The sequence below is a fragment of the Aspergillus ruber genome, assembly GCF_000600275.1.
Source record: "Aspergillus ruber CBS 135680 unplaced genomic scaffold scaffold00024, whole genome shotgun sequence".
Classification (NCBI taxonomy): Eukaryota; Fungi; Ascomycota; class Eurotiomycetes; order Eurotiales; family Aspergillaceae; genus Aspergillus; species Aspergillus ruber.
This window is the reverse complement of record NW_024467320.1, coordinates 424,389-450,091: the sequence shown is the minus strand read 5'-3', so window position 1 is coordinate 450,091 and position 25,703 is coordinate 424,389. Positions and strand designations below refer to the sequence as shown.

General features: G+C 49.8%; 12 protein-coding genes across 12 annotated transcripts; 6 read left to right on the top strand and 6 right to left on the bottom strand.

Moving 5' to 3' along the window:
* The first annotated feature begins 894 nt into the window (after nucleotides 1–894).
* On the top strand, nucleotides 895–2,249 carry EURHEDRAFT_532657 (NAD(P)/FAD-dependent oxidoreductase). Its single transcript, XM_040787227.1, has 2 exons — nucleotides 895–1,776; nucleotides 1,824–2,249. The coding sequence occupies exons 1-2, from the start codon at nucleotides 952–954 to the stop codon at nucleotides 2,238–2,240; spliced, it is 1,242 nt and encodes a 413-aa protein (XP_040636702.1). The 5' UTR covers nucleotides 895–951; the 3' UTR covers nucleotides 2,241–2,249.
* Nucleotides 2,250–2,361: 112 nt separating this feature from the next.
* EURHEDRAFT_517291 (peroxiredoxin family protein) lies at nucleotides 2,362–3,019 on the top strand (the record flags this gene model as incomplete). Its single annotated transcript, XM_040786554.1, has 4 exons — nucleotides 2,362–2,402; nucleotides 2,462–2,735; nucleotides 2,797–2,934; nucleotides 2,984–3,019. 4 exons carry the CDS (start codon nucleotides 2,362–2,364, stop codon nucleotides 3,017–3,019), a joined length of 489 nt encoding a protein of 162 aa, XP_040636701.1.
* Nucleotides 3,020–3,315: 296 nt separating this feature from the next.
* On the top strand, nucleotides 3,316–4,131 carry EURHEDRAFT_379778 (type 1 glutamine amidotransferase domain-containing protein; the record flags this gene model as incomplete). Its single annotated transcript, XM_040779210.1, has 3 exons — nucleotides 3,316–3,393; nucleotides 3,440–3,677; nucleotides 3,737–4,131. 3 exons carry the CDS (start codon nucleotides 3,316–3,318, stop codon nucleotides 4,129–4,131), a joined length of 711 nt encoding a protein of 236 aa, XP_040636700.1.
* A 97-nt stretch (nucleotides 4,132–4,228) lies between these two features.
* Nucleotides 4,229–6,050, bottom strand: EURHEDRAFT_388409 (acyl--CoA ligase; the record flags this gene model as incomplete). The annotated part of the gene is made up of 4 exons (XM_040779743.1): nucleotides 4,229–5,181; nucleotides 5,229–5,331; nucleotides 5,377–5,966; nucleotides 6,017–6,050. The coding sequence occupies 4 exons, from the start codon at nucleotides 6,048–6,050 to the stop codon at nucleotides 4,229–4,231; spliced, it is 1,680 nt and encodes a 559-aa protein (XP_040636699.1).
* Nucleotides 6,051–7,359: 1,309 nt separating this feature from the next.
* EURHEDRAFT_525175 (amine oxidase, flavin-containing superfamily) lies at nucleotides 7,360–8,700 on the top strand (the record flags this gene model as incomplete). The annotated part of the gene is made up of 1 exon (XM_040786944.1): nucleotides 7,360–8,700. One exon carries the CDS (start codon nucleotides 7,360–7,362, stop codon nucleotides 8,698–8,700), a length of 1,341 nt encoding a protein of 446 aa, XP_040636698.1.
* Nucleotides 8,701–8,834: 134 nt separating this feature from the next.
* EURHEDRAFT_173953 (uncharacterized protein) lies at nucleotides 8,835–9,669 on the top strand. Its single transcript, XM_040777857.1, has 2 exons — nucleotides 8,835–9,056; nucleotides 9,111–9,669. The coding sequence occupies exon 2, from the start codon at nucleotides 9,190–9,192 to the stop codon at nucleotides 9,583–9,585; it is 396 nt and encodes a 131-aa protein (XP_040636697.1). The 5' UTR covers nucleotides 8,835–9,056; nucleotides 9,111–9,189; the 3' UTR covers nucleotides 9,586–9,669.
* Nucleotides 9,670–10,195: 526 nt separating this feature from the next.
* EURHEDRAFT_173821 (uncharacterized protein) lies at nucleotides 10,196–10,628 on the bottom strand. Its single transcript, XM_040777856.1, has one exon. The coding sequence runs from the start codon at nucleotides 10,502–10,504 to the stop codon at nucleotides 10,241–10,243; it is 264 nt and encodes an 87-aa protein (XP_040636696.1). The 5' UTR covers nucleotides 10,505–10,628; the 3' UTR covers nucleotides 10,196–10,240.
* A 613-nt stretch (nucleotides 10,629–11,241) lies between these two features.
* EURHEDRAFT_461263 (uncharacterized protein) lies at nucleotides 11,242–11,770 on the bottom strand (the record flags this gene model as incomplete). Its single annotated transcript, XM_040784707.1, has 2 exons — nucleotides 11,242–11,650; nucleotides 11,697–11,770. 2 exons carry the CDS (start codon nucleotides 11,768–11,770, stop codon nucleotides 11,242–11,244), a joined length of 483 nt encoding a protein of 160 aa, XP_040636695.1.
* Nucleotides 11,771–13,136: 1,366 nt separating this feature from the next.
* Nucleotides 13,137–14,705, bottom strand: EURHEDRAFT_379774 (FAD-dependent oxidoreductase; the record flags this gene model as incomplete). The annotated part of the gene is made up of 7 exons (XM_040779209.1): nucleotides 13,137–13,182; nucleotides 13,235–13,274; nucleotides 13,325–13,556; nucleotides 13,615–13,714; nucleotides 13,762–13,887; nucleotides 13,940–14,571; nucleotides 14,619–14,705. 7 exons carry the CDS (start codon nucleotides 14,703–14,705, stop codon nucleotides 13,137–13,139), a joined length of 1,263 nt encoding a protein of 420 aa, XP_040636694.1.
* A 602-nt stretch (nucleotides 14,706–15,307) lies between these two features.
* EURHEDRAFT_173761 (uncharacterized protein) lies at nucleotides 15,308–16,169 on the bottom strand. The gene has a single exon (XM_040777855.1). The coding sequence runs from the start codon at nucleotides 15,957–15,959 to the stop codon at nucleotides 15,462–15,464; it is 498 nt and encodes a 165-aa protein (XP_040636693.1). The 5' UTR covers nucleotides 15,960–16,169; the 3' UTR covers nucleotides 15,308–15,461.
* A 1,979-nt stretch (nucleotides 16,170–18,148) lies between these two features.
* Nucleotides 18,149–23,503, top strand: EURHEDRAFT_404808 (kinesin family protein; the record flags this gene model as incomplete). The annotated part of the gene is made up of 4 exons (XM_040780339.1): nucleotides 18,149–18,251; nucleotides 18,311–18,813; nucleotides 18,862–22,890; nucleotides 22,946–23,503. 4 exons carry the CDS (start codon nucleotides 18,149–18,151, stop codon nucleotides 23,501–23,503), a joined length of 5,193 nt encoding a protein of 1,730 aa, XP_040636692.1.
* Nucleotides 23,504–24,561: 1,058 nt separating this feature from the next.
* EURHEDRAFT_517284 (uncharacterized protein) lies at nucleotides 24,562–25,638 on the bottom strand (the record flags this gene model as incomplete). The annotated part of the gene is made up of 4 exons (XM_040786553.1): nucleotides 24,562–24,765; nucleotides 24,821–25,080; nucleotides 25,150–25,279; nucleotides 25,582–25,638. 4 exons carry the CDS (start codon nucleotides 25,636–25,638, stop codon nucleotides 24,562–24,564), a joined length of 651 nt encoding a protein of 216 aa, XP_040636691.1.
* Between the last annotated feature and the right edge of the window lie 65 nt (nucleotides 25,639–25,703).

Here is a 25,703-nt window from a genome sequence, read left to right as displayed (position 1 = left end):
TAGAGCTATGATAGACCCTTATTCGTGGACTTGAGGCCGGTAGTTATTCTACAGTCTTTTATCCCCATAGGCTCCTGAGGCACTAGCTGTCAGGGTGCAGGGTCAGGTACAGTTATGTTAGGAATTGACGAACAGGTTAAGCTACAGGACAGGCTATCTACAGATACATAGACAAGACGCAGCTCGAAGGGCTGCGAGAGGATCAGCGCCAGCGTTCGCCACATATAGACAGACAAGCACTCATCAAGCACTCAAGCACCCGTGTACTCTAGGCTACGTTAGATAGGGTATATCAATCGTTCGTTTCAATTGGGTCTTCTACATATAGGCCTCGTGCAGTCGGATGATCGACTCCTCCGGTTTCCCCTGAACCTCCGACGGAACCCATTTCAGACTCCCCGCATCATCACGTGAGGCTGATGTGGTTAGGTCTGTAACACGCCGGTCTTAACTGGACTGCTGTGGTGTGGTCCGGTTTGGTTTGCGGTCCCATTTCGAGGCCTACCCATCAGATTCTGCCCTATTACCGGTTAGTACTGAACGACGCCAGTATGTACCATCAACCGTGGTGACGTCCAGATGTTTTTCAGGTCTAGTGGTAGTCATTATGAGTGAAGTGAGTCGAAAGACAAGGTAACTGGTAAGATCAGAAAGATGTCAGGAGAAGTGGTTAGTTGTAGGAGATAAGAAGGGAAAGAGACTTTACTCTGTAGATACGCCTATTCACCTCTGTACTCTTCCTCCATCATTTCTCTCTTCGCCTCGTCGCATCAATTCGATTCTAGCACATAGGGATGCCTGTATAGAGGAAAGTGAAGTTTAAAAGTACCAGATTGGCATGGCCATAGAGCACGAGTACTAATACGAGTAAATAGCCGATATCGGATCTGATAAGATCAATCAGTATATAGACTGCGAATACGCCGTCCCTTCTAGCATACAAAGCCTAAAATGCTCTCTAAAATCATCCTAATTAACAAAATCCTCCTCCTTGCCTTCCACCACCTTTTCTCCCGTCTCCGCCTCAAGATAACCTCCGTCATCCACCGCATCACCTACCGTCCCGTCAGCAACCCCCGCGACATTGTCGTTATCGGCGCTTCTTTCGCCGGCTACCACACAGCCTATTGTCTAGCGCACTCCCTACCCACCGGCTACCGCGTGACGGTGATTGAAAAGAACTCGCATTTTCAGCTTACGTGGGTCTTACCCCGATTTTGTGCGGTGAAGGGACACGAGTCCAAGGCGTTTATACCATATGGGCCTTATCTAGCTAAAGCGCCGGGTTCGGCGTATAGGTGGGTGTGTGATGAGGTGACTGCCATCGTCCCTGACGAAAAGAGGAACGGACAAGGGAAAGTCGAGCTACGGTCAGGAGAAGAGATTGACTACGAGTATTTGGTGTTGGCGACGGGGTCGTCGGCTACGTTGCCGTCTCGTGTTGGAGAGGAGAGTAAGGAAGATGGGATATTGGCGGTACAACAAGAACAACGGTGTTTGCGCGAAGGGCGCGATGTTGTTGTTATCGGGGGTGGACCGGCTGGGATTGAACTGGCTGCCGACGTGAAGACTGAAGATCAGGAAAAGAATGTCACCCTGATCCATTCGCACGGGGCGCTGTTGAATGGACACTTTGGGGCAGACATGCGTCAGCGCGTATTGGACGAGTTAGAGACGCTGAGCGTTCGAGTCATCCTGGGTGAGCGGCCGTCTGCACCGGACGGGACAACAGAATTGACGCTGAGCACGGGCGAGAAGATATCGTGCGACTGCTTGGTATGCTTCTCTCCTGGCAATAAAAGAACGCGTACTAACTGTCGCAGGTCAAATGCATCGGTCAAAAACCCAATTCGAAGCTTTTATCATCCTCGGTCTCTTCCTCAGGCCACATCCAAGTCCGATCAACGCTGCAACTAGTCGATTCATCCATGGATAATGTTTACGCAGCAGGCGACATTGTCGACAAGGACATCATCAAGAATGGCCGGGCGGCTATCGAACAAGCACAAATTGTAGCATTGAACATCGTCCGGCAGATCCAGAGGAAGCAGCTGGTTGCATATCAGTCAAAGTGGTGGGAGGGCGTCACCAAGTTGACTATGGGACTCAGGAAGAACTTGGTGTATATGAATGATGGCAAGGCGGATATGGTATTTTCGATGAAAAACAAGCGAGAGGAATTGGACAGCGCAATGGTTTGGCGTTATTTTGGTGCGAAGCCATACGAGGACCCTGAATAAGCAGAATTGTGGTATAAATTGTGTTACTAGTAGCATCATAGCAAACATCACATCACCGAACCCACCAATATAAATACCCCGCTTCCACTTCACCTCTCCAATTCTACCAAACACAGCCAAAATGCAGCCCGGCGACTCTTTCCCATCTGACGTTGTCTTCCAGTACATATCCCACACCCTTAAATCCATCAGATAAAACAACTCTAACCGTAACGCGATAGACACATCCCCTGGGCTCCCGAGAGCCAGGAGGTCACCTCATGCGGCATCCCGATCGCCTACAACGCTTCCAAGGAATGGGCCGATAAAAAGGTCGTCCTCTTCTCTGTTCCCGGTGCATTTACACCTACTTGCTCTGTTGAGCATCTCCCGGGTTACCTGAAGCGTCTTTCCGAAGTCAAGGGTAAAGGTGTCGATGTGGTTGCTGTCGTGGCTTCCAACGATCCGTTTGTTATGAGTGCTTGGGGGAAGGCTAATGGGGTAAAGGAAGATATGGTATGTCTCTTTACAACCCAATAGATACACAGAGGGTATGAATGCCGATACTAATGAGCAGCTCTTCCTGTCCGACCCCGATGCCCGCTTCGCGCAGCAGCTCGGATGGGCGAACAATGGCCGGACCGGACGCTGGGCTATGGTGATTGATCATGGAAAGGTGGTGTATGCGGATATTGAGAAGGAGAAGGGTGTCAAGGTTAGTTTCATCGATTGAGTTGCTACATATAGCATGCTAACTGTGATAGGTCTCTGGGGTTGATGCGGTTTTGGCTCATCTGTAGCCGCAATGCGCGGTTTATTTGCCAATTGAGAGACTCAGCCCTGCTCCTTCAAGGAAGTGAAACCGATATCTGTATAAAACCGAAATTTGGGCATCAGCCAGCTTCGACCTGATAGAGTAGCTCCTTAATGCCGAGGAATTCCCGAATTTAAGTTCAATTAATCAGCGTGACTAAGCTCTGCCCCGCGTGACGTCATTATTCTCAGGGTTCTGCTTCTCTACAGATACTTCAGACCCCTTTACCCTGCAGTTTATACTATTCTCCTACAGCAACTTAGTCAATTGCAAACAGGCATAATGGCCCCTAAAGTTCTCATCGTCCTCTCCTCCCACGACCATTTCCCCGCCAATGGCAAGCCCACTGGCTGGTATCTCGTACGTCCACCCCCTACCTAGTCTGCAGACATTCTAACAAAAACAGCCTGAATTTGCACACCCCTACCATGTCTTGAAGGATAAGGCCGAGCTGGTCATTGCTTCGCCTAAGGGCGGCGAGGCACCCCTCGACCCTAACTCCGTCGAGATGTTCAAGAACGACCCTGTCTCCGCAGACTTCCTGCAGAACAGCCAGGAGTTGTGGAAGAACACGGTTAAGTTGGCGGATGTGTTGCCGAAGGTTAACGAGTTCGATGCAGTCTTCTACGTGGGTGGTCATGGACGTAGGTTACCTGTTCCTTTATATGTTATGTTGTGGGGTGATAGCTAACGTACAGCGCAGCCATGTACGACCTACACTACGACCCTACTTCCCTGGCCCTCATCCAATCCTTCTCCGAGGCCAAGAAGCCCGTCTCGGCCGTCTGCCACGGTCCCACTGTCTTCCTCCGCGCAACTTCTGCCTCCGGACAGCCTCTGCTCACCAACGCGTCTGCTGTGACAGGTTTCTCGAATGTCGAGGAGGACCAGGCTGGTCTCACTTCTCTTATGCCGTACATGCTTGAGGATGAGCTCGTCCGGGTGACGGGTGGTCAGTATGTTAAGGCTGACCAGCCTTGGGGTGAGAAGGTTGTTGTTTCGAAGACGAGTAATGGAGCGGTTTTGATTACCGGTCAGAACCCGGCTAGTGCTACTGGTGTTGGACAGGAAATTCTTAAGGCGTTGGGTGTTAACTAAGCTGTGACCTGTATAATTCCACTCAGTATGCCGTATAAGTATAATTTAAAGCATTGAAGTATTTGATATCTGTCCTAATTTGGCTTCATCTATGGGGTCATAGCTTTGCCCGCACATTCTCACGAACCACCAGTCCACTAGCAGGCTTGTTCCTAAGCATTCTTCGTAAGACCTTCCCACTCGCACTCTTAGGAATCTCTTTTACAAATTCTACTTCCGCAACCGCCTTGTGCCGGACCTTGTTATCATGAACGTACTTAATCAACTGTCGCCCAAGCTCCACTAGAGCCGCTTCATCAAGACCAGTTTCTTTCGCAACCACAAACGCCTTGGGCCGTTCTCCAGAATACGCATCAGGGATTGAAGTAACAGCAGCATCAGCGACAGCCTCATGGCCCAGCAGAATATCTTCCAATTCTGCCGGCGACACGCCAATCCCCTTGACTTTGATCATTTCCTTAATGCGGTCCGTGATTGTGATGAAGCCTTCGTGGTCGATATAGCCCACATCACCCGTGTGCAGCCAGCCCTCTGCATCGAACGTCTCGCGGGTCGCTTTCACATTGTTCAAGTATCCCATGGTAATCTGCGGTCCACGAGCAAGGATCTCGCCCTGCTCGTTGTAGCCAAGCTCCTTGCCGGTATCGACGTCGATTATCTTGACATCCGTATTAGCAACGATGGTACCCACGCGCGCTGCGTAGTTGTACGATTGTTTTTCCGGGGGATGAGTGGTGATGCAGCTGCAGGATTCTGTCATGCCGTATCCCTGCTTGAAGCCGGTTTGGGGAAATTTGACCTCCAGTTTCTGTAAGAGTTCGCCGGAGATGGGTGCGGCGCCTGAGGTGAAACGAGTGACGTGAGAAAGGTCGTATTTTGAAGTGGTGGAATCATGCACCAAGCGGATAACAAGTGGAGGTACGAGAAGCAGGTCTGAGATCTTGTACTCAGAGACGGCTTTCAGCATACTGTCCATTGTGAAGGATGGAATCATCACGACCTCGATGTTGAGGAGGACTGGGAGGTGCATCTGGTGTACGAGACCGGTGACTATCTAGTTAGCTTTGTCATGGAAAGAATGAAGAGGGTCGGCTCACTGTGAAAAAGAGGTAATACGGCGAGTGCTCTCTTGTAATCCACCGGAGTCACTTGTTGGACTTGCATGCATTGAGCAATAACATTATGATGGGCGATCATGACCTAAAGAGTAAGTACAATCCAACAGCAGCGGGAAGTCAATCATACAGCTTTAGGAAGCCCAGTGGTACCACTACTGAAGCTCAAAAACCCACAAACGTCACGATTCGTTTTTCCCTGGGCAATCTTGAACGCCAGTGTCTGATCCGATCCGTAGCTCTTGCCCATCTCCAGCAGTTGCTGCATAGTCGTATACCCCTCATGGTCACCCTCAAGCAGGAAAATCCGCTCTCCGGGAATACCAGCATTCTGCGCAGCAGGAATAGCAACCGACATCGACGACGGTACCGTCATGAGAATTTTAGCTTGCGCAGTTTTGAGCGCATAGGTCATTTCTTCGATATTGTATGCCGGCGATGCACCGGAAATAATACCGCCTGCACGGATAGTTCCCAGCATGGCTACCGGATACCAGATGGTGTTGGGACTGAACAAAGCCACCGTTTCGCCCGGTTGAAGGCCATATTTTCTCACAAGGGCCGTCGAGAGGTAGGTGGTGTAGTCCTTGAGGGTATCATACCGGACTCGTTCTTTGGTTACAGAATTGCTGAAACCTGCCAGTTCAGCTGCTGGCGTTCGACCAAGACATGAGTATTCAGAGTCGAAGAGGAAGTCCCAGATGGAATGGGTGGTGGGGACTGTATATAGTTAGCATCAAGCGAAGGCCTCAGTCACGACATAGACCTACTGCTAAGACGAGGACGATCCGATGCAAAGATCATCTTGCTGATGATTGAGAGAAAGAGTGTACAACCTCAGCTCTGAGGTGTGCTTCTTGTTAACCTCGGGCATGTTGGCAATCACACCGCCACATGCGGAGAAGAGGTTGGTTAGATTGAGAATCCCGGGAAACAACGAAGTTGAAAATCGGACTAGTCTCCGGTGGCTGTTCTCCCTGCAGCGGAGGCCCGAGCCAAATGCAGTTGAGGCCAGTAGTAGTAGTAGTAGTAGTAGTAGTAGTAGTAGTAGTAGCTAACGGTTGAGGACCTCAACTTACCTTCTATAAAGACACGTGATATGAGACCGTCCTGGCCGACAGAGGTGGGCCGGGGTTTTTCAATACTCTACATCAGAAGCTACCTAATGTATAACTAACAATTTTGATTTGGTGCTGCTGTTCTCGGCGTCGACCGACGCCGTTTCCGCGTTGCCGGCACAGTTCGATCACTCCATGCACCGAATACCGTATCTGCTGTTTTACAGACACTCTAGAGAAAGCCGCAGTATGGTCTAGTCATATTATCAGTAAGTGATACTGCTAGCACTAGAAATCGATAAATCTTACCCTGCATCACCAGTAAGTCTGGTAACCTTGGAACAAGTTCCATCATACTAAGGTAGCTCACAGCTTCCACCCTCCGCCCCAGCCATTACTTCTAAGCCAACATCCTCTCCATTGCTAATTATCACTATCTAGCAATGCGATACATCTTTTTTGTTCTTGTTGGTGCTTTGTAGCTGTTCTATCTCTGTTAGTTCTGAGCCTGCACTAATGACCATCTACAGTTGTCATGAGGAGTCGGACTAGTTGATTGGGTGTCGTTAAAATTCAATCTGGTCCTTTTTTTCATCCTATCGACCATGATAGTCTCGAGCTTCGACGTTTGCAGCTTGTCTTTCAGGACGAGTGTTGCGCTCTGGAATGCTCGTGCCCAAGATCGGCAGTTACTGGCGGTACACATATCTTGCAACCTCGCTGCCATAGAGCAACAGTTGCAATACCAAGGCATTTTTACGGTAACGTATCTAAAGCTCAATTCACAGCCATTGGACTGATCCTGATCGGTGAGCTCTCACTAGCATTACCAGGATACCAGTGGTTGGTGTTGGTTTTCAGCAATGCCGGCTATTTTCGGTGTTAGCAAACGAATGTCAGACCGATGCTTACCAAAATTTCCCGGATTGTCAAACGGATGAGTCGTACAAAGTGCGCCCACCGTGACTGTCCAATGATATAAAGCGTTGAATTTCCTTCAAGATAAAGATCTCTATTCATTTTGGCACTTACGTATCGTTTTACGGCACAGCATCATGCGCGTTGGTACCGTGATCTCACTTCTAGCCTGCCTCGGTCTGGGCTCCGCCCAGGTCATCACTCGCGATGTGACAGTTATTGGCGGTGGCTCGGCGGGCACATACGCGGCCGTTAATCTGCGCGAGAGGAATCAAACTGTTGCCGTTATTGAGAAAAGCGGTAGGCTAGGCGGCCATACCGACACCTACTTCGACTCAGCTACCGGCACATATGTCGACTTCGGCGTAATCTACTACGAAAACTTGACGGTAGTTCGCAACTACTTCAACCATTTCGGGATCCCCTTGACCACCGTACCTCCGTCTGGTGGAGAGCCCCAGCGCATCGACTTCCGTTCCGGGACACCTGTCGACGCTTCGCAGGGTAATGTCTCCGATGCCCTATCCCGGTATGCGGCGCAGCTACTGAAGTACCCCTATCTCGCTGTTGGGTTCGACCTGCCGGACCCGGTTCCTGAAGACCTAACGCTACCATTTGGCGAGTTTGTCCAGAAGCATGACCTTGGCTCAGTGGTGGATGTCATCTTTTCCTATGCACAGGGTGTGGGAGATCTCCTACAACTGCCGACTATCTATGTGATGAAATACGTTTCGCTAGAGGTGATGGATGCCATGCAGAACGGCTTCCTCCAGACAGCTAACCACAATAACGGCGCACTGTACGTGGGTGCCGCGGAGCAATTGGCAGCTGATATCTTCTTCAACAGCACTGTAGTTTCCATGGACCGCGACGGCGACCCGGATTGGGTACACATCGAAATACAGACACCAGACGGTCGCCAGAGCATTCGAACAAAGCAGGTTATCTCCGCCATCCCGCCGACGCTGGATAACCTGGACGGCTACGATCTGGACGAAGTTGAACAAGGGCTCTTCGGCCTGTTCAGCAGCAGTGCTTACTACACAGCCCTAGTGCGGGTCGACGGCCTTCCTGCTGGGACAACCGCTTTCAACCGCGCAAACGAGACACAGTATAACCTCCCACCATTGCCGGGCGTGTATGTCCTGACCCCGACCGCTGTGCCGGGTCTTTACAGCATCTTGTACGGGAGTGAGGGTTTTATCAGCGAGGAAGATGTCAAGGACGCCATGTCACAGGCCATACAGTATCTGCAGGTGAATGGTAGCAGCCCAGACTATGTGGCCTACGAAGCGCATGCGCCGTTTGAACTCAAGGTGTCGCCTGATGTTATTGATATGGGTTTCTATCGGGAGTTGAATGCGTTGCAGGGACGTCGGCGTACATATTATACGGGGGCTGCTTTTGATGCGCATGATTCATCGCGCATTTGGCGATTTACAGAAACCCTGTTGCAGAACATGCAAGGGAAGCAATAATTTATACCAATGTACCGGGTAATTAGTTTCGAGTGTTTAATAAGACATTTTCGGGCCGGTCTAGATTTATGTGCATGCAATGACACAATCAATATTCAGGGGTCTTTAGTTCTGTGCCCTGCGGCCATGGTACATGCAAACTCTGTATGTTCGACAATCGATTCTGGGCTTTGTTTGATGATGTCTTAGATCTATTGCCACTTGATCTGATTAGCGAACCACGGGACAATTCTCCGATAACATTCCTTGCCTCGAATATTTGGTTATGATGATGTATTCATTTGCTCTCGGTTATTTAAACAGACGACCTTGTCTGTGGTCTGTGAATTGGACTAGACTCTAACCGTTGCAACCTGGTGAGACTGCCCTCCTTTAGCCTGTAGATAACTACATACGCTAACAAATAAAAGACACTGCTCTGCTCTGCTCGCTGATCCCGGAGCTACATCCGCAGCCTCAGTCCGTCCAGACCACACTAGTCTCTAGACCATGAAGGCCACCGCTCTCCTCGCCCTCCTCGGCCTCTTCGGAGCAAGCACGACAGCAGTCCCAGCAGTCAACTTCCCCCGACAAAACGGCAACAATAACCCGGTATCCTGGGAGTTCTTTCTCTTCCAAAACACAAATTGCACAGGACCTCAGGATATATTTTCCGGAAATGGTACCACGGCTTGTCGGAATGATATCCGGCATGGTAGCGCGTTGGGATTCATTAAGGATGACATTAGCCCGGGGTGTGTAATTGAGTTGTTTAGGGGAAAGAATTGTACGCAGAGTGTGAGGAATGTTACTTCAAAGACGGAGAGTACGTGTCAGGTTTTGCCGGGGTCTGTGTCGAGTTTTGACGTGAAGTGTGCGAGGCCGAGGTTTGTTGTGCCTAGATGATAGTATAATAGATAGGGATGGGGTTTCTGCTGTATGTACATGCGACGAATGATGAACCTAGAACAATCTACTTGTCTGATACGGTTAGAATAGACCCTGTTAAATTGCAAATACCATCAAAGCTGCTGTTCTTTGCGTGTAGGAGGTTGAGAAAGGGGGTACTTCCCATGCCGTCCACGGGGCTGATGTCCGATGGCGCTGACTGGGAATGCACGATAATTAGGGCTTCCTAGATGCAGTGACAATGGGACCCAGATCATAAATGACCACTGAGATTTTTCTCTTCTGTTTAGTTTTCCCTGTATCACTCATTGCCAGTAGCTGATGGTTAGAAGTTGGGGGTAAATGAACGTCTCTTTTCGCGTCGCTCCATCTTTCTTCTCTCAATATATACTACTTCATCAGCATTATTCGTTGGCCTTTCACGTCGACATAACTTATTTCTCCTGCTTTTCGTCATACAGTGTGCTGTGCTACAGTATTATGCTTTCATAGGGAATACGCTTTTTATCTCTTCGGGAATATGCCCTCTACACAGTGGAAGCAGAGCGCTCTTTCCATTCTGTAGCCGCCGTCGCTTCATTCTTTAAAGAAAAGTGATAAATTGTCTCTCTTTATTGCAATCAATACCCTTTCTACCATTCTTGCCACCATTTTACGAACCGCCCGTTAGAAGACTTACCAAGCATATCAGCAAAATGATATGATAATGAACAAGAACAAGAACAAGAAAACTAACAATAGTAAACAACGGCCCACGAGCATCCAAAGACAGCATCGACCAACCATCCAATCTTACTACAGACACACGGTCAGGAAACAACCCCGTGCCCTCAGACGCCAGATGTGGAATCTGAAGTGGCAGACAGCTGCGTGGTGGCTCGCAACTTACTGGGAACATCGAGAGCGCCGAATTCATAATCAACCATCAAACTAAGATAAATGCGTTGCGCGAACCGCAAACAAGAAAAAAAAAAAAAAAAAACGACACTGTGACTAGCCTGGCAAAACAAGTCACTGCAATGCAGCAACAAGGCAAAAACGGGGCGCAGAAATAGCTTGAAAATCCAAGGCTCACTCCCAGAGGATTCGGAAAGATCGATACGCTAATCCCACTCGAACGACACAACTCCGTCGATAGAAACAAGAGTGAACCAATCTAGTACATGATGCAGACTTTTCAATGTATGCACGCCTCTACAGTACAAGAAAACAACAGGGGCACCACGTGGATGTTTCCCTTCGCCTTCGTGAAACGACTGCAGATACCGCAATTAATTAACTTACTGCTTATGCAAAGCAAGACCGAGAAACATACGGCCATCCCTTCCTTGCAAACAGCAACTCGATGGTTTTGTTACCACCGCGTTGCCTGAACGTTGCTTGAACGTTGCCGAGATATTGATCCACTCTGACATCAATAAGACCAAGGCTCGATGAGCTCTAACTGGCTTTCGTGAAACATCCAAGCAATATCGACAATCATACGAGCTGATCTGCGAAGGGCTGGCCTCCTATGCGTTGAAGAGCAGGGAACGCTGGCTTCTCAGGCCGACTCATAACCCCGAAAGGTTCAGACAGATACATAAGATTATTATATAACAGGACAGATTTCCGCTTTGCTATATACACATACAACAAATCAAATCAAACTATTTACTCCTGCTTCTGGATAGTAAACGGACCCGCCGCATTGTAGATGCTCGGCATCTGAGGCGCCGTCGACAACGAACCGCTCAGACGCAAATACCACACACTCTCGTCATTCACAGCGGGAAGATCCTCGGGGATGGTGATCGATACCTTGCCATCCTTCTCAGAGAACCCATCGGCGAGCTTAACCTGGTGATCATAGTTGATCGTGTCCAGGTTGCGAACGGGGTTGTTGTACAACCAGACGCTGTAGTAGTCACCCGGGTACTGGGCCAGAGGGTCTTCGCAGTTGGTGGTAGGGGCGCGGTTGAAGCGGATGTCAATGGTGGTGCCGGGGGCGACGGTGGAGTTGTCAGGCACGCCTTGGTAGACGTTGACGCAGGAGTAGTCGCGCTTGCCCCAGGCTGTTATGCTTGATCAGTTATGCACGGTATATATGTAGTGAAGGGAGAAAGGACGTACGCAGGTACTTGTCAAAAGCCGTGGCGCCGGCGGCGAGGGCAGCGGTGGCAATGGCGGCGGAGATCTTCATTGTGGAATTGGTTAATTGGTTTTTTACGATTGAGGATGATAAGATGATTCTAGTCGGAGCAGACGTGGTATTTATATTCATTCGCTGTCCTCAGCCTATAAATAATATCCATCCGGATCTCCAGGGTCCAGCATCCGATTGGGCCGGTCTAAGACATACCGTCGTTAGTGCCTAATGGGCCACTTACCCCATTAGGAAAGTTGATGTTGGATATTCGGGTTCGGGTGAATGTCGGAACTATTCTCTTGTTTTTCTTTGCCTCTTCTTGTCATTTAACTGCCAAGCAGCCATCGATCTATCTATTATCCTGCCTAATAGCTTACTTATCTCAAGCATGCTTTTGGTATTTCCCTTATGGCACTCCGTCGGACACATGTATAGACATCTACACTTATTACAGGCATACTGAGCCGGTCTACTTTTTCATAGGCTATTGAGTATATCCTCAATAGAATCCTACTACTTCCAGTACACTAGTCCTACAATGGCTACAGTAGTCCCCAATGTCATTGCTGACAAACACAGCACTGGAATTCAGCCATATAGAAAAGATGCTCTTCTAACTGCATGATAGCCAGCCTACCGTTCTCGGAGCCAATCCACCAACTAAAATAATGAACATTCAACAACCATAGGAGTACACTATAATCTACAAGGAGCACTTTCGCACACAGTTGTCCTAAACGATGGCTCATCACTATCTGAGAAATGCACGGGAGCTCAACACCCTGGATTTGGTGTAAGAAGTACCAGAAAACCGGATTCGTACATACACTGGCACGTTTTCCTAACATCGCTGCCGACAGTTCTCTTTTCGGAATTGCTAATGTGTATGGCTTCATGGCCCCTGCGGCTGCATGCCACAGCTTGTCCGCGAACTGGGTAAATAGAACCTCCTTTATTACATTGGAGTATCCGACTTGATACTCTGAACAATAGCGATATAGACTTTGTCTTCAAAGCCTTCGACAAGTATGCGATACACGTCAAGACATACCAGAAACATTGGGCAAGTTGATCAATTTCTTGGAAACGGACAAGTCAACAATAAATAACCCGCTACACACGTTAGCAATGGATATTACAACTCCTTCAATAAGATTAGAGATATTTCGAGATAAATCGTCTTTAGATTTTGTGAGGGCTACTTGGTATCCGTCTGATGGTTGTTACGAATCTAATCTCACAATGCCTATAAATATCCATGGAGAATGCATTTGTTGGATAAATGTTTGATGGAAAAATGCACGGCGACACCAATCTTCTACTTACCTGATTTTCCGTGAGTCTGTTAGGGATTTCGTCCTCTATAAATCTGATATAGCGTATGGAAACCAGAGATTATCATCAATCTGGAAATATTGCATCAAAAAGCCTTCAACTCCTTCTCACATCGCTCAAGCACATTAAATCTGTCCCATTATTAGCCATACCCTACCATGCAGGGGATATAGGAGTATGTACCCAGAATCATGAACCAACCGACTTGCAAATGTATTCGGAACTATTCAGTCAGCTTCACCCAACACGAACAATAACCGCGGCAAAACATACTATCCAGCCCATCCTCCATATACTTCAACACCTCCCCCTCAACCTCCTTCTCCTTTCCAACCCTAACCGTTGACAGCACCTGTACTCTCGACGCGCGTTTCGTGCGTACTTTCTCGAAAAGCGCCAGCCGTGCAGGCAGATCTTCCGCGCTATGCAGATCTCGAAAGAGGATGCTGATTGCGCCGGCGTCTTCGATGGCTTGGTTTGCGCCTTGGCCACCGAAGGGGAGCATCTATACGACACCTATTAGAGGCTGGACGTCGAGGGATAACGGGTAAGGGGGAGAGTACAGCGTGAGCAGCATCGCCGATAAGGAGGACTTTGTGGTAGATCCATGTTTTGAGGGGTTCGTGGATTAAGAGGGGCCAGCATTTTACGTCGTCAGCTAGACTAGTGCTGTTAGCAATGAGACTGTAGGAAACGGGTGAAGAGCGTACTTGATTATCTCTGGGACAATTGGGTTGAAGTGGCCGAATTCTTCTAGCATATCTGACTTTGCATCACCGGGACTCCTCTCTGGTTCTCGTGTTCGATGGATGCCAACAAAGTTCTGAACTTGCTCTCTATCGCTTCATCAGTACAACCCCTGCCATCATCGGGAAAAGACAAACGCACCTCCGACACCCATACCAGATCATATGCTGCACACTATCAACCCTCGACGTGTCCGCCAACAGAGCCGAATCTCCCGTTTTCATCCGCATGGCATCATTGATCATTGGTCTAGCCATGAGCGTCTCCGTAGGCAGTAAGAAACGGAATGCGCTCATCCCCGTTTCAATAGCTCTGTTACTCGTGTTTGAGCCGGATGGAACTACACATCCACGTACTGTGGAGTGGATTCCGTCTGCTGCGATTAATAGATCGGCAGAGTGGATGCTGCCATCAGTTAGGTGGACCTTGCCGTTAAGCGCGTCGACATTGGCAATTGGGGAACCGTATTGGATATTCGCGGGAGGGGTGGAGTGGTGGTCTGTCGTGGTGTCCAGAGCTAGTCTCAACAGTTCCTTATGCAGATCCACACGATGAACAGTGTGGTAATCCGACCCAGTGATACTAGCAATATTTTCCAGGCTCTGGGTCGTAATCTGCTTCAACGTCAAACCGTCCATCACTACCCAAGCCTTGTGGCGGCACGCTTGTGCTCGAGCGAAATCAAAACCGAGATGTTCCAAGACAAGGACGCCATTAGGTGCTAGGGAGACGGCTGCTCCGGTTTCGGTTGCAAAGCGAGACTTCTCGAAGATCTAATCTTGTCAGCAAGAGGAGAGGGAACGGGCAGTTGGGATTATACCTGCACTCTATGGCCGGATCGTCGAAGAGCGATGGCCGTGCAGAGACCGGATATACCTGCGCCCACGATGATGATGTCTAAAGCCATGATTCTGATGTTGGTGATGTTGAAGGTTGTTGGAATGAACGACTGCAAGGAAGCTGGATAAGCTGAGGTCACATGTTGAGCTGACTGCTATGGATATATAATGCAGGAAGTGAGCATATCTATATCAGTCTGAAAATGAGTTCGGTTATCATAACCAGTCGTCCCTACCTAATAGCCATATGGTATGCTCCTATCCAGGTCTTGTGGCTTCAATAATCGATATATATTGACAGGATAGGATAGGACCGCCATGGCTGGGTTTTATTTTGCGCCATTCAGAGATAACCCCTTGCGTCGAGGCGTATGTATGGCCGTTTTCGTCGACAAATCGCTACAGGCCAATGCATTTATGCTGGTGTGTACTCGCACTATAGTCGCATCCGCTGCATTCCCAGAGCTTTTCAGTACCGCAACATCAGGGTCAAATGCTCGTCATCCTCGAGACTAATGACCGAGTCTGTAATCAAGCAATGTTCTAGCATGATGGCGCTGGGAAGCTATGGCCAGAGCCAGGTCCAGGCTTCGCAGACGGGTGCGTCTTTGATTGAACACCTTGTCCCTCCATGGCGAAAGCCAACCCCGTGTACACCAAACTGCCCCTGGAACACCCCCTGTAGACCTAATACCTGATCTCGTTCCTCATATCCATCAGGTCCGCCAAAGTGAATACGAGAATGAACCATGGAAGCTGTTACAACGGCGATATCGGTTTAGTTTGGAACCCGAGTCATGGCCGACCTATAGAGTTTGCGTTAGCTAGATCCGCGGTTGTGCGGACAGCATACCTAGTCCCATCTCGAGATGTACGGAGGACTTATCTTGGGGTGCCGGGAGCTGTCTGAGCTTTGCATAGTGGTATGATAACGCAGTTCCGTTTTCGGTGCAGGGTGTCGAAGTCCGGTATTGGTAGGATTCAAGGACTAAGTCGATCCATCTAAGTTTAAACAGTGGTTCAATGATCTGTGGAGCTGAGCCCACTGTCCCACTGCAGTGGAGCAATAATTGTCTTTGGCCTAAAGCAGTGGCTTGACTGACTGAGAGAGAATGAGGAGAGGGCGGATATTCTGTGTGATACATATTACTTGCCATCAGGTGGCCGCACGCAAAACACCACCGAATACTGTAAAAATCAATTTTTGAGAACCCGGGGGATTCGATCCCCTTTTTGGCCCTGGCCGTTAGGACCAACCTTGAGTTTATGCAGGAGCATAGTGCGCGGGTAGTTGGCTGGATATTGGCTATAAAGCCATCCATTGAATTCTATTGTGTGTTTAGCTGCGCGAGATCTTCGGGGATCTTCTGCAGAATCTACATGGAAGTTTTAGGAAACACGAGGCCCCGCGAATGAGCGAGACGCTAGAGGGAATAATTTTCCGTAACATCAACTTTGCCCTGGGTTCCAATTTCTGGTCTTTTTCTTTTGTGGGTGATGTATCGACTAGCACATCGACACGTATCGCGTACTCGGAGTATTTTTGGTGGATGCACACATGCCTACCTTCGGGTCCGGCCTATTCTTCACTTGGTGTGCTCTGGATCATTTCCACTCGTGGGAATAGAACAACACGAAGGTTTCTCCCGCCGATAGAACAGAGCAATAAACTCGGGACTTTGTTGTTTTCCGGGGCAGACAAAGTTTATCGACGGCCAACGTGCCCCTGAAGAACACCTGCATTATCCATTTATCGTATAAGTCAATTTTTCTCTCGAATCAAGCAGAGAATCCGGGACTGATTGGACAATCGGTATGCTGCTACTCTGGACGAATTTGCCTCCACTTCGTTCATGGGAGAATATTTCCCCGAGATCCAGAGAGGACCCAGGTGATTGATCATTGCACGAGGAGTTCGAGACTGCATTCGGGCGTGGACGTCGCGGTGCTTTGGTAAAGAATTTATGGTGTCGCCCCATAGAGACAAGACCTTCGAGGTCATTTCGCTTGTCTGGCAATGCGCGCATTTGGCGAATGGGACTAGTGTGCACGTTCGGTATCATTGCGTACGCTCCTTCGATAGGTGCCAGTGTATCGTCCCGTGTTTCTTTGAGGCCATGGGGAGTCTTGTTAACTAGTGCAAGGCCATATCGATGGTGTGTTTTTGCAAACAATGGCATGCAGTGCTTTGACCTGCAACAGAGTAGTTAGTTGGTTGTCTTTTGTCGAATATGGTATAACGGTCTAATCAAGCAGTATTCCGAGGACATCCTCCCATACGCCAGCGTTGGAACTGCTCCGAGTCTGAGTCTGTATGTATCCACGGCGATGTCGCCCGGAAAAACGTCGCGCGTCAGTGAAATATTTCCCGGAATTATCATGGACAGGCAAAAGACAAAAGCAAGAATAGCAGATGATGTACAGAGTAAAGTGAAGGCCGGTAAAGTGAATGACTGTTACCCAAACAGGAAGGTGCCAGGAACCCACCCAGCACGCACTGACAGGACAATCAAAGCCAATGCTTCAGAGTGTTCTTCTACATTGAAAGTCCAGTCGGAGCACTTCCCATTTTTGCATCGGCCGGGATCACTGTTCTGTGCCGTTCTCCGTACTCGACACGGTGCCATCAACAATTGAGGACTGTAGAAATATCTACTAAAATTACAAATAAGCCAATATCACAGCTCAATCTGTATACAAAGACTGCCAGTAATATGCCGTGCGACTCCGGAGCACTCCGTATGTGCTGTGCTGTACTCCGTATGTATGGAATGCATGGTTTATTGCTCCACCCGCACGAGGCCATATTTAAAGAATGCGCGCTGCATAAAACCTACCATAGATCATAGTCCTTACAGAGAAATGATGGTGAAGAATGTTTCAATCATTACTGATATTATCAGTATGAAAATATAGTAGCAGCATACACAATACAGTAATTACGGGGCTAAAACGCCGATTAATTGAGATGGGCCTCCTTAGTCGTTGTCCCCAGACCTGTCACTCTCCTTAATCTCTCCCGGTCCCTCTCTCTCTCTTTCTTTTCCCTCTCTCCCCTCTCTCTTCTCACTCATTTTCTCTATCTATTCTTTTCATCTTTTGCTTTTTCTGGTGGCGGGTGGTGCGTTCCTTCTTTAAGTATTATTTTTATTTATTATTTTTGTGATCGCTATTCGTTTCTTTTCCGTCTCTGAGGCTTGTCCTCCGAGTCGCGCACTCGCTTTCTGGTACGTCAACAATATCACAATAATAATTATAATTATAGTCTGCTGTTTCTTTTCTTATTCTGTTATTGCCTTGTGTCTTATTGGGCATCACTAACAAACGCATACTGCAGATACTCATATATCGCCAAACGACGACTACGAGCTGATGACCTCCCCATCCCTTCTTCTCTCCTGAACCCTCCGTTTGTTCCATCGCATCTTCATATCTCTCTTTTTCCTCATAATAAAGGGCCATGACGGGCTCGCCGCCGGCCTCTCCCACGGCCGCTTCCCCGCGGTTCAGCATGATGCGAACTCCGAGAAGCAACAGCCGGTTGAGCATGAGCAGTAAACAAGGGCCCGGCAGTCGCGCTTCGGACGAGGATACCAAAACCGCCGTCAAAGTCGGTGCGTATTCTCTTTTTGTCTCTTGTCACCATGTACAGATGTTGACTGATCTGCTGTAGCTGTCCGCGTGCGACCTCCCCTGAAAGCCACCGATCCCGGCTACGAATTAATCCCGCAACGTTTCCAGCGTTCCATGGTTCATGTGACGGCTCCGACCAGCGTTGCCGTGGATGTTCCCCAGGGGCGCAAACTCTTTGTCTTTGACCGCGTCTTTGCGGAAACCGTGAACCAGGAGGGCATTTGGGATTATCTCAGCGACAGCGTCAACTCCTTCCTGCAGGGTTACAATGTCTCCTTGCTGGCCTACGGTCAGTCCGGCGCCGGAAAGTCCTACACCATGGGTACTTCCGGTCCGAACGAACAGAACAACACCGAGGCTATGGGTGTCATTCCACGTGCCGCCCAGTTGTTGTTTGAGAAACTAGATGGTCCGCAGAAACACAATCGCAACAGCTCCACCGGCCTCCGGACGCCGTCGCGGTACTCCATGAGTTCCACCTCCAGCTTCGGAAAGGCCAATAATCCCGACAAAAATTGGCAGCTCAAAGCCACCTACGTCGAGGTGCGTGTTGCCAAGAAATCCTTTCCGGCAGAAGACTGACGTTGGTAGATTTACAACGAAACACTACGAGACCTTCTTGTTCCTGAGGCGCCCGGAAATGAACGTCCTCCCGTCACTATCCGCGAGGATACCAAAGGTCGCATTATCCTGGCTGGTCTACACCAGGTCAACATCAATTCTTTCGACGACTTGATTGGCGCTCTGAATTTCGGTTCTTCCATCCGTCAGACGGATTCGACAGCCATTAACGCCAAATCCTCCCGGTCGCATGCGGTATTCAGTTTGAATCTTGTCCAGCGCAGCAAACAGTCAAGCCCTTCTATAGGATCGCCGTCCCCCAAGGACAAGCGCATGTCTGCTCCGGTCGAATTTGGCAACTCCGATTCCTCCGTCACCGTTGACAGCAAACTTCACTTTGTCGACTTGGCAGGAAGCGAAAGGCTGAAGAACACCGGAGCGTCGGGTGAACGTGCGCGTGAGGGTATTTCCATCAACGCTGGTCTGGCAGCCTTGGGCAAAGTCATCTCCCAGTTGTCGTCGCGGCAGTCGGGCTCCCACGTGTCGTACCGCGATTCCAAACTCACCCGTCTGCTGCAGGATTCCCTGGGCGGCAATGCATACACCTACATGATCGCATGTGTTACACCCGCAGAATTCCATCTCAGCGAAACTCTCAACACCATCCAATATGCGCAGCGCGCCCGTGCCATTCAGAGCAAGCCCCGTATCCAACAAGTCACCGACGAAAGTGACAAGCAAGCCGTCATTGACCGTCTCAAGGCTGAGGTTGCCTTTTTGCGGCAGCAACTGCACAGTGCCGAGGAAAATGACCGCCACATGGCGCCTCCACGGGAGCGTTCGTCGGAACGGCGCAACGAGAAAGAGATTGACCTACAAGACCAGCTGTTGGATGCGCAGGAAAGCTACAACGCCCTCAGCCAACGCCATGCCAAGTTGATTTCGGATATGGCCCGGGATTCTGAACGGCCATCCACTAGCCAGGACGATGCATCGGACGATGCCTCTTCGGTTGGCAAGAGCTCCGTGGAGCGACTCAAGCGGTCGCATTCTTTCGCTGAATCGGTGGAGCAGGTGGTTTTGGAATACGAAAAGACCATCCAGAGCCTCGAATCGTCGCTTTCCAACACCCGTTCGTCTCTCTCCGTCACAGAGAGTACTCTGCTCGAGCGTGAAACCAAGTGCACCTACGTCGAGACCGTCAACACACAGCTGCAGGCGCGGGTCCAGAAGTTGCTCGATCGGGAGTCCAGCACGGAAGCGTATCTGCATGAACTGGAGAACAAGCTCGATGGGCAGTCATCGGGCGAAGAGCAGCATGCCGCCATCGTCTCTGAGCTCCGCAAGGAGGTGAGCCGTGCTCGCGAGGGCGAGACTGGCTGCGAAGAATACATCTCCACTTTGGAGGAGCGACTCGCCGAGGCCGATCAGGATATGGAGTTGATGCAACGCGAAGTGGAACGTCTGGAGCATGTTGTTGAGCGCCAGCGCAGTCTGGGCAAGCTGGATAACCTGCTCACCGAACTCGACCAGACCAAGCAGCAGAATGGCCACCACAAGAGGCACAGCAGCCGCGATGACTTTGAGACCCGCGCCATGACCATGAAGAGCGCCCAGCACATGCGGAAGCGTGCCACTTCCTTGGATCCTTTGAACGAAGCATCCGAGACGGCCGTTCCTGAGCCTGATGATGAACATCATGACGACAGCTTGGCCGGTGCTGGCCTTACCTTGCAGGACGAGATGGCCAAATCTGCCCATGGCAGTGCTGAACTCGCCACCGATGCTGCTAGCAAGCCTGTCCAGGGTCCTACTGCCGACGACCAGTCTCGGTTTGTCGCTGACAAGCTCGACACGGTCAACCAGGAGCTGTTCGACCTACGCATGCAGCACGAATCGACTCTGACCGAGTACGAGTCCTTGGAAGCCAAGTACGAGGAAGCTGTCAAGGCGTTGGCGAAGGTGCAGCAGGACACGGCGGATGAAGCTCGCCATAGTCATCTCGCACCATCTGACGCTCTCCAGGACCGTCCGTCGTCGCCCATCACCGCCACCACCAACTCCCGTCCGGTTTCTTTTTTAGAGGATACCCAAGCCCCCGGGACCGAGTCGAGAACTGGAACTCAACATTCATTCTCGCGATCACTCTCCTCGGAATTATCCTTGGCCGGGGAGTCTGCTACGTCGCCGGAGGCCTCGAATGCTTCTGAAATCACCAAGAAGGAGCCTGTGGAGGATGAGGTGGAAGAGATGCGCCGGCTACTGTTGGAGCACCAGGAGGGTGTCAGCCTCATGTCGCAAAAGTACGCGGAACTGCAGGCTGAGCATGAGGGCGTGCTGAACTTAGTGGAGACCCTCAAGTCTGAGCTTCATCGGTCGCGCTCGTCATCGCCGCCTTCCACGCCTGGCTTCAAGTCGCCCGTCATCCGCAGGAAGACCAGCCAAAGCCTCATTTCTACTGTCGATCGGGCGCATCGCTCTCTGGCTGCCCTGCGTAACATCGCTGTCGAGGCGTTTGAATCTCGCCCCGACACCTTGCAGAACTTCGACGTGCACTATGACTCTGCGATGCACGAGTTGCACACTCGCATGGATCGCATACAGTCCTTGGAGGCGGAGAACCAGAGCGTGAAGAAGGAGATGGAGATGAAGTCCACCATTATCTCTGGCCTGACCCGGGAACGGTCCAGTTTGCAGGGTGGAGCGTCGTCGATCGATATGGGTCTGGTGACGCAACTCCGCGACCAGGTCGTGCAGCAGGAGAATCTGATGGGTGATCTCAAGGCCGGGCATGACGCTCGTGAGCTTCAACTCCACAGCGAGATTGCGCAACTCAGGGGTCTTCTCAAGACCCAGGAGGAAGCTGCTCGCGCACAGGATGCTGGTGCGGATGAGCACGACAGGCGCCTTGGTGTTTTGGAGCACGAACTGAATGAGTGGAAGGGCAAGCACCAGAACGCCCTGGACTCGCTTCAAGGCTCCGAGCAGAAGCTGGGCTCAACACTCGCTGAGCTGGAGACCGCCTTGGCGTCTGTGGATGCGCTGCGCGCGGGACATGGAGACGACGCTGCCCGTGAGACATCCAATGAAAAGGAAGCCACTGCCCGCGGTCTCGACAACGGCCGGGTTCAGCAACAGAGTTTGGTCGACAGCTTGACGAAGACCATTGAGGAGCACAAGGCCACGATTACTACCCATCTTGCGACGATCGCATCCCTGGAGAAATCACACTTGTCGGCTCAAGACCAGCTCAACCAGCATGTGGCAGCCAGGGACGGCAGTGGCGACGAGGGCTCTACCTCTCAGTCTCGTGTCACGGACTTGGAACGCGAAATTGAGATGCACCAGTCGACGGTGGCCGGTCATCAGCAAGAACTGTTGTCGCTGCAAGAGTCCCACAAGCGCGAACTGAGCGAATTAGAAGAACGGGCCAAGGCAGCTGCGCAGGCTGAGTACGAGTCGCAACTCGCCACCAAGAACGCCGAGCACGACGAAGCTATGAAGGCGCTGCGCACCGAAATGGCAGAGTCGCGGGACGAACTGGCTAAACTGCTCAGGATGGTTTCCGACCTCCTCAAATCCGACGTCACTAAGGACAACCTGTCTGAGCAAATCCAAGAGGTGCTGGCCCAGAAACAGCATTTCTCCGACAAGTACGCCGAGCTCATGGACACCAACGAAGACTTGCGCAAGCGGGTTGAGAACAACGGTGGCGATGATGGTCGTCTGGAGGAACTCACCAAGAAGACCGCTGCCCAGGATACCAAGGTACACGAGCTGGCTATTCTTGTTGCTACACTAGAGGATACGCTTCAGCAGCGCGACGACCAGGTGAAGAAGAAGGACGCGTTGGTTGAGGAGATTACGGCCGAGAAGAACAAGAGCGCGCGTCTTGTTGAGGAGCTCGAGGACCAGATCACTAACAGCTTTGATCAACACAACAACCGTCTCTCTGTTATCCAGCAGGAGCGTGATCAAGCGCTGGTGGATGCTAAGGCCAAGATCTCTGTGTATGAGAATGACATCGAGACTTACAAGGTTCGGATTGAGCAGCTTGAGGTATGTTCTTTTGTCCTTTCGTCCTATGTCTGGTGCTGGTACTAACATGATGCAGTTGCAACTCAAAAACGGCAGCGGAACCGATGCGTCGCACGATCGCAGCAGCTCGGTCAATTCCAACCTCCGCAAGAGCTCTTCCGCAGCTTCTCTTCCGTCTCCCCCTCCCGCCATTCCTCTGCCACCTCTCCCAACCATTGCCTCTCAAACCAATGGCAACACCGGCAGTATCTCTCCCCCCAGCTCTCGTCACACCAGCAAGGAACTAGTGAACTCGCAAATCGTCGAAGACCAAGAAGCGCGCATCAAGACTATCGAGAAGCACCTCTACGCCGAGAAGCAGCTGACAGCAACACTGGAAGAAGCTCTTGGCGACCTCGAAGCGCAAAGCAACAAGGTCAAGTCGGACTGCGAAGCATGGAAGAAGAAGGCATTCCAAGTGGAAGACGAGCTTTCTACGCTTCGTAAGGAGCGCAGCTCCCAGCGCATGTCGTTGCAAGCTGTTGAGGAGGAGAGGAGTGCCCGTCGCGAGGCCGAGGCTGCTCGTGCTCAACTTGAGGAACGGATGAATGCGCTTAACAAAAAGAAGAAGAAGAGCACATTGAACTGTTTCTAAACTGCTTTTCCTGGTTCTTCGACCTCGACTTTGGCGTCATTTTCTGGTTTGACTTGTTATATTCCCCATTGGAGGCTTTTTTTTTCTTTTCCTTTCTTTTGCTTTACCTTCTATGATTTCTTCTGTATTATGAGTTCAACGTAGTTGATATCCCCCCTTTTGTCTGTTTTACCTGTTGATACCTTGTTTTCAATTCTCTGCTGGGTCGCGCAGATAATCTTGTTTCATGTCTTTTGATGTTTCATTCTACGATCTTCGATTTACTATCATTTGACGACGACTCCTGAGAGGTTGCTGTTTGGCTTTGGCAGACCTTCGATTGTATATTTTCATGTTACCTTTTGTGATGCCTACATACATACACCTCTTATCGTTGTCTTTAATTGTGCTTGCCTTGGATAGGTTGTGTTTGTTATCTTTCCTCGCAGTTGCGGATACCATTGTGAGATTGTCTTGTATAAAAGCAGTAAATAATTCAATTGGTTGATTGATTCATAGATTAATACACAAAGTTCAATCATCAGTGTGTCTGGCCATATTCTGTCAACTAATCTATGAAATCAATACACAATTGCCCGGTGTGATGTCTTGGGCACATTCAGATTTAAGACTATCGATTCGTAAACGCCTTATCTATAGACTGCCTAGATTCTGCCACATGCGCAGTGATCTTAGCAACAGCTTCTGATTGGAAAAGGGATAATGCAAAGGGTTTGCAGTCGAATGTTGCCAGAACGATAAATAGAGGGATTTCGATAGCTGTAGCTATCACCACGGAGAAAATTGCAGGTCGTGCGGTTACTATCACTTTGTTTAGAGATATAAATATAGACCACGTGCAGGATCAAAATCAAATACATACTGAAGAGGCTCTTCCAGGACTGGCGTTCTTGGTTACCCATATGCTCTAACTACACCCCCCAATAACACCCTATAAGTGCCAGCGAGGTAGTCTCTGGGGTTTGAACTGGAACCATCACCAGGCCCCACCAAATAGTTGTGAAGATGCCCCAGGAAGTTGCATAATCCGCTGACATGGCAACAACTCCAGCTACAACTCAAAGGTATAATGTATTCCGAACCGTTGATCCAATGAAATTGATAAATCCTGGCTTGAAAAGCACAAGAGGTCTGTAAGCTGGGTGGTTCACTAGGACTCTGCCTGCCACCGCGGCTTCTCCCAGTACTGGTGGAAATGGAGAAGTATAGTAGCCAGAGATTGCCGCAATCATATCACAGATTAGACGGACTTCAGCTTGCATCTTGATGTCTGGGGTCCAGATGGAATGTGGAGATGATCATGAGATCAAGGGCAACATTCATAACCACTCTGACAGAACTGATCAGAAGGGATACGTCTGGCTTATCCAGGACACTCGTGGTGTTGGAAACAGCAACTTCAAGAACCGATCTCAAAGCTGAGAAGGCACTAATCCAGACATGTGACACTGGCCTCCTGGGTAGCGTGTGGGACAAAGGTTGCTGAAAAGCCTTTGCTGCACCGGCGAATATAATACTCACGATTGTTCTGAGGATGGCCTGAAATACTGTTATAGTATGTGCTAGCCCCAGGCGGACTGGAATGATCGCGTCTCTTTATCCGCAATGGTCACCACACTGCGCGAAAAAGGCCTTCGTTGTAAGACCTCTGATGATACCAACGTATGTGTAGACGTCAGTTATAACGAGGGAGGTATCGATATTGGCAACCAAGATCTTAACAAGTGTGCTATACAATGCCGGAAAATAAATGCACCAATATTGAAAAGAAGAGCCCTGAAATAGCTGCGTACTATTAGCTGACAGTTCAGTATCTATCTTTCGTTGATAGCCCTGTTTACTTTGAACGGCAAGACCATTTATCGCGATAGCCCATTTGAGAGACAGAAAGTCTCCTGAATCCTATACAAGTTCATCTTCTGAACTTGTCGTAGCTGTCACTCCAACATGACTATTGTCAGGATTTGCTGCCATGCTTAGCAGATTCCTTCACGTTGCGAAGTAAGGAAAAACGAGCTGACCCAGGAATAGTACAATAAGTCAACAATGATTCCCCGGCTTCTTGCCAAACGACTTACTTTACTCTTATCAAGAGAAAAACAAGCATCTATTTCTTTGAACACTAGATAATACATAGATCGATATCCAGGTGTCCTGGAATTGGGCTCTGGATTTAATCGTGCCTTCTAGCATTCTCTAT

What these genes read in the sequence shown, in the direction of transcription:
- EURHEDRAFT_173761 (XM_040777855.1), bottom strand. Translation starts at nt 15,959, where the DNA reads ATGGATGGCTTTATAGCCAATATCCAGCCAACTACCCGCGCACTATGC.
- EURHEDRAFT_532657 (XM_040787227.1), top strand. Translation starts at nt 952, where the DNA reads ATGCTCTCTAAAATCATCCTAATTAACAAAATCCTCCTCCTTGCCTTC. An exon ending in AGATATCGTGCGACTGCTTG is followed by an intron (nt 1,777 to 1,823) that starts GTATGCTTCTCT and finishes TAACTGTCGCAG; the next exon opens with GTCAAATGCATCGGTCAAAA.
- EURHEDRAFT_173953 (XM_040777857.1), top strand. Translation starts at nt 9,190, where the DNA reads ATGAAGGCCACCGCTCTCCTCGCCCTCCTCGGCCTCTTCGGAGCAAGC.
- EURHEDRAFT_173821 (XM_040777856.1), bottom strand. Translation starts at nt 10,504, where the DNA reads ATGAATTCGGCGCTCTCGATGTTCCCAGTAAGTTGCGAGCCACCACGC.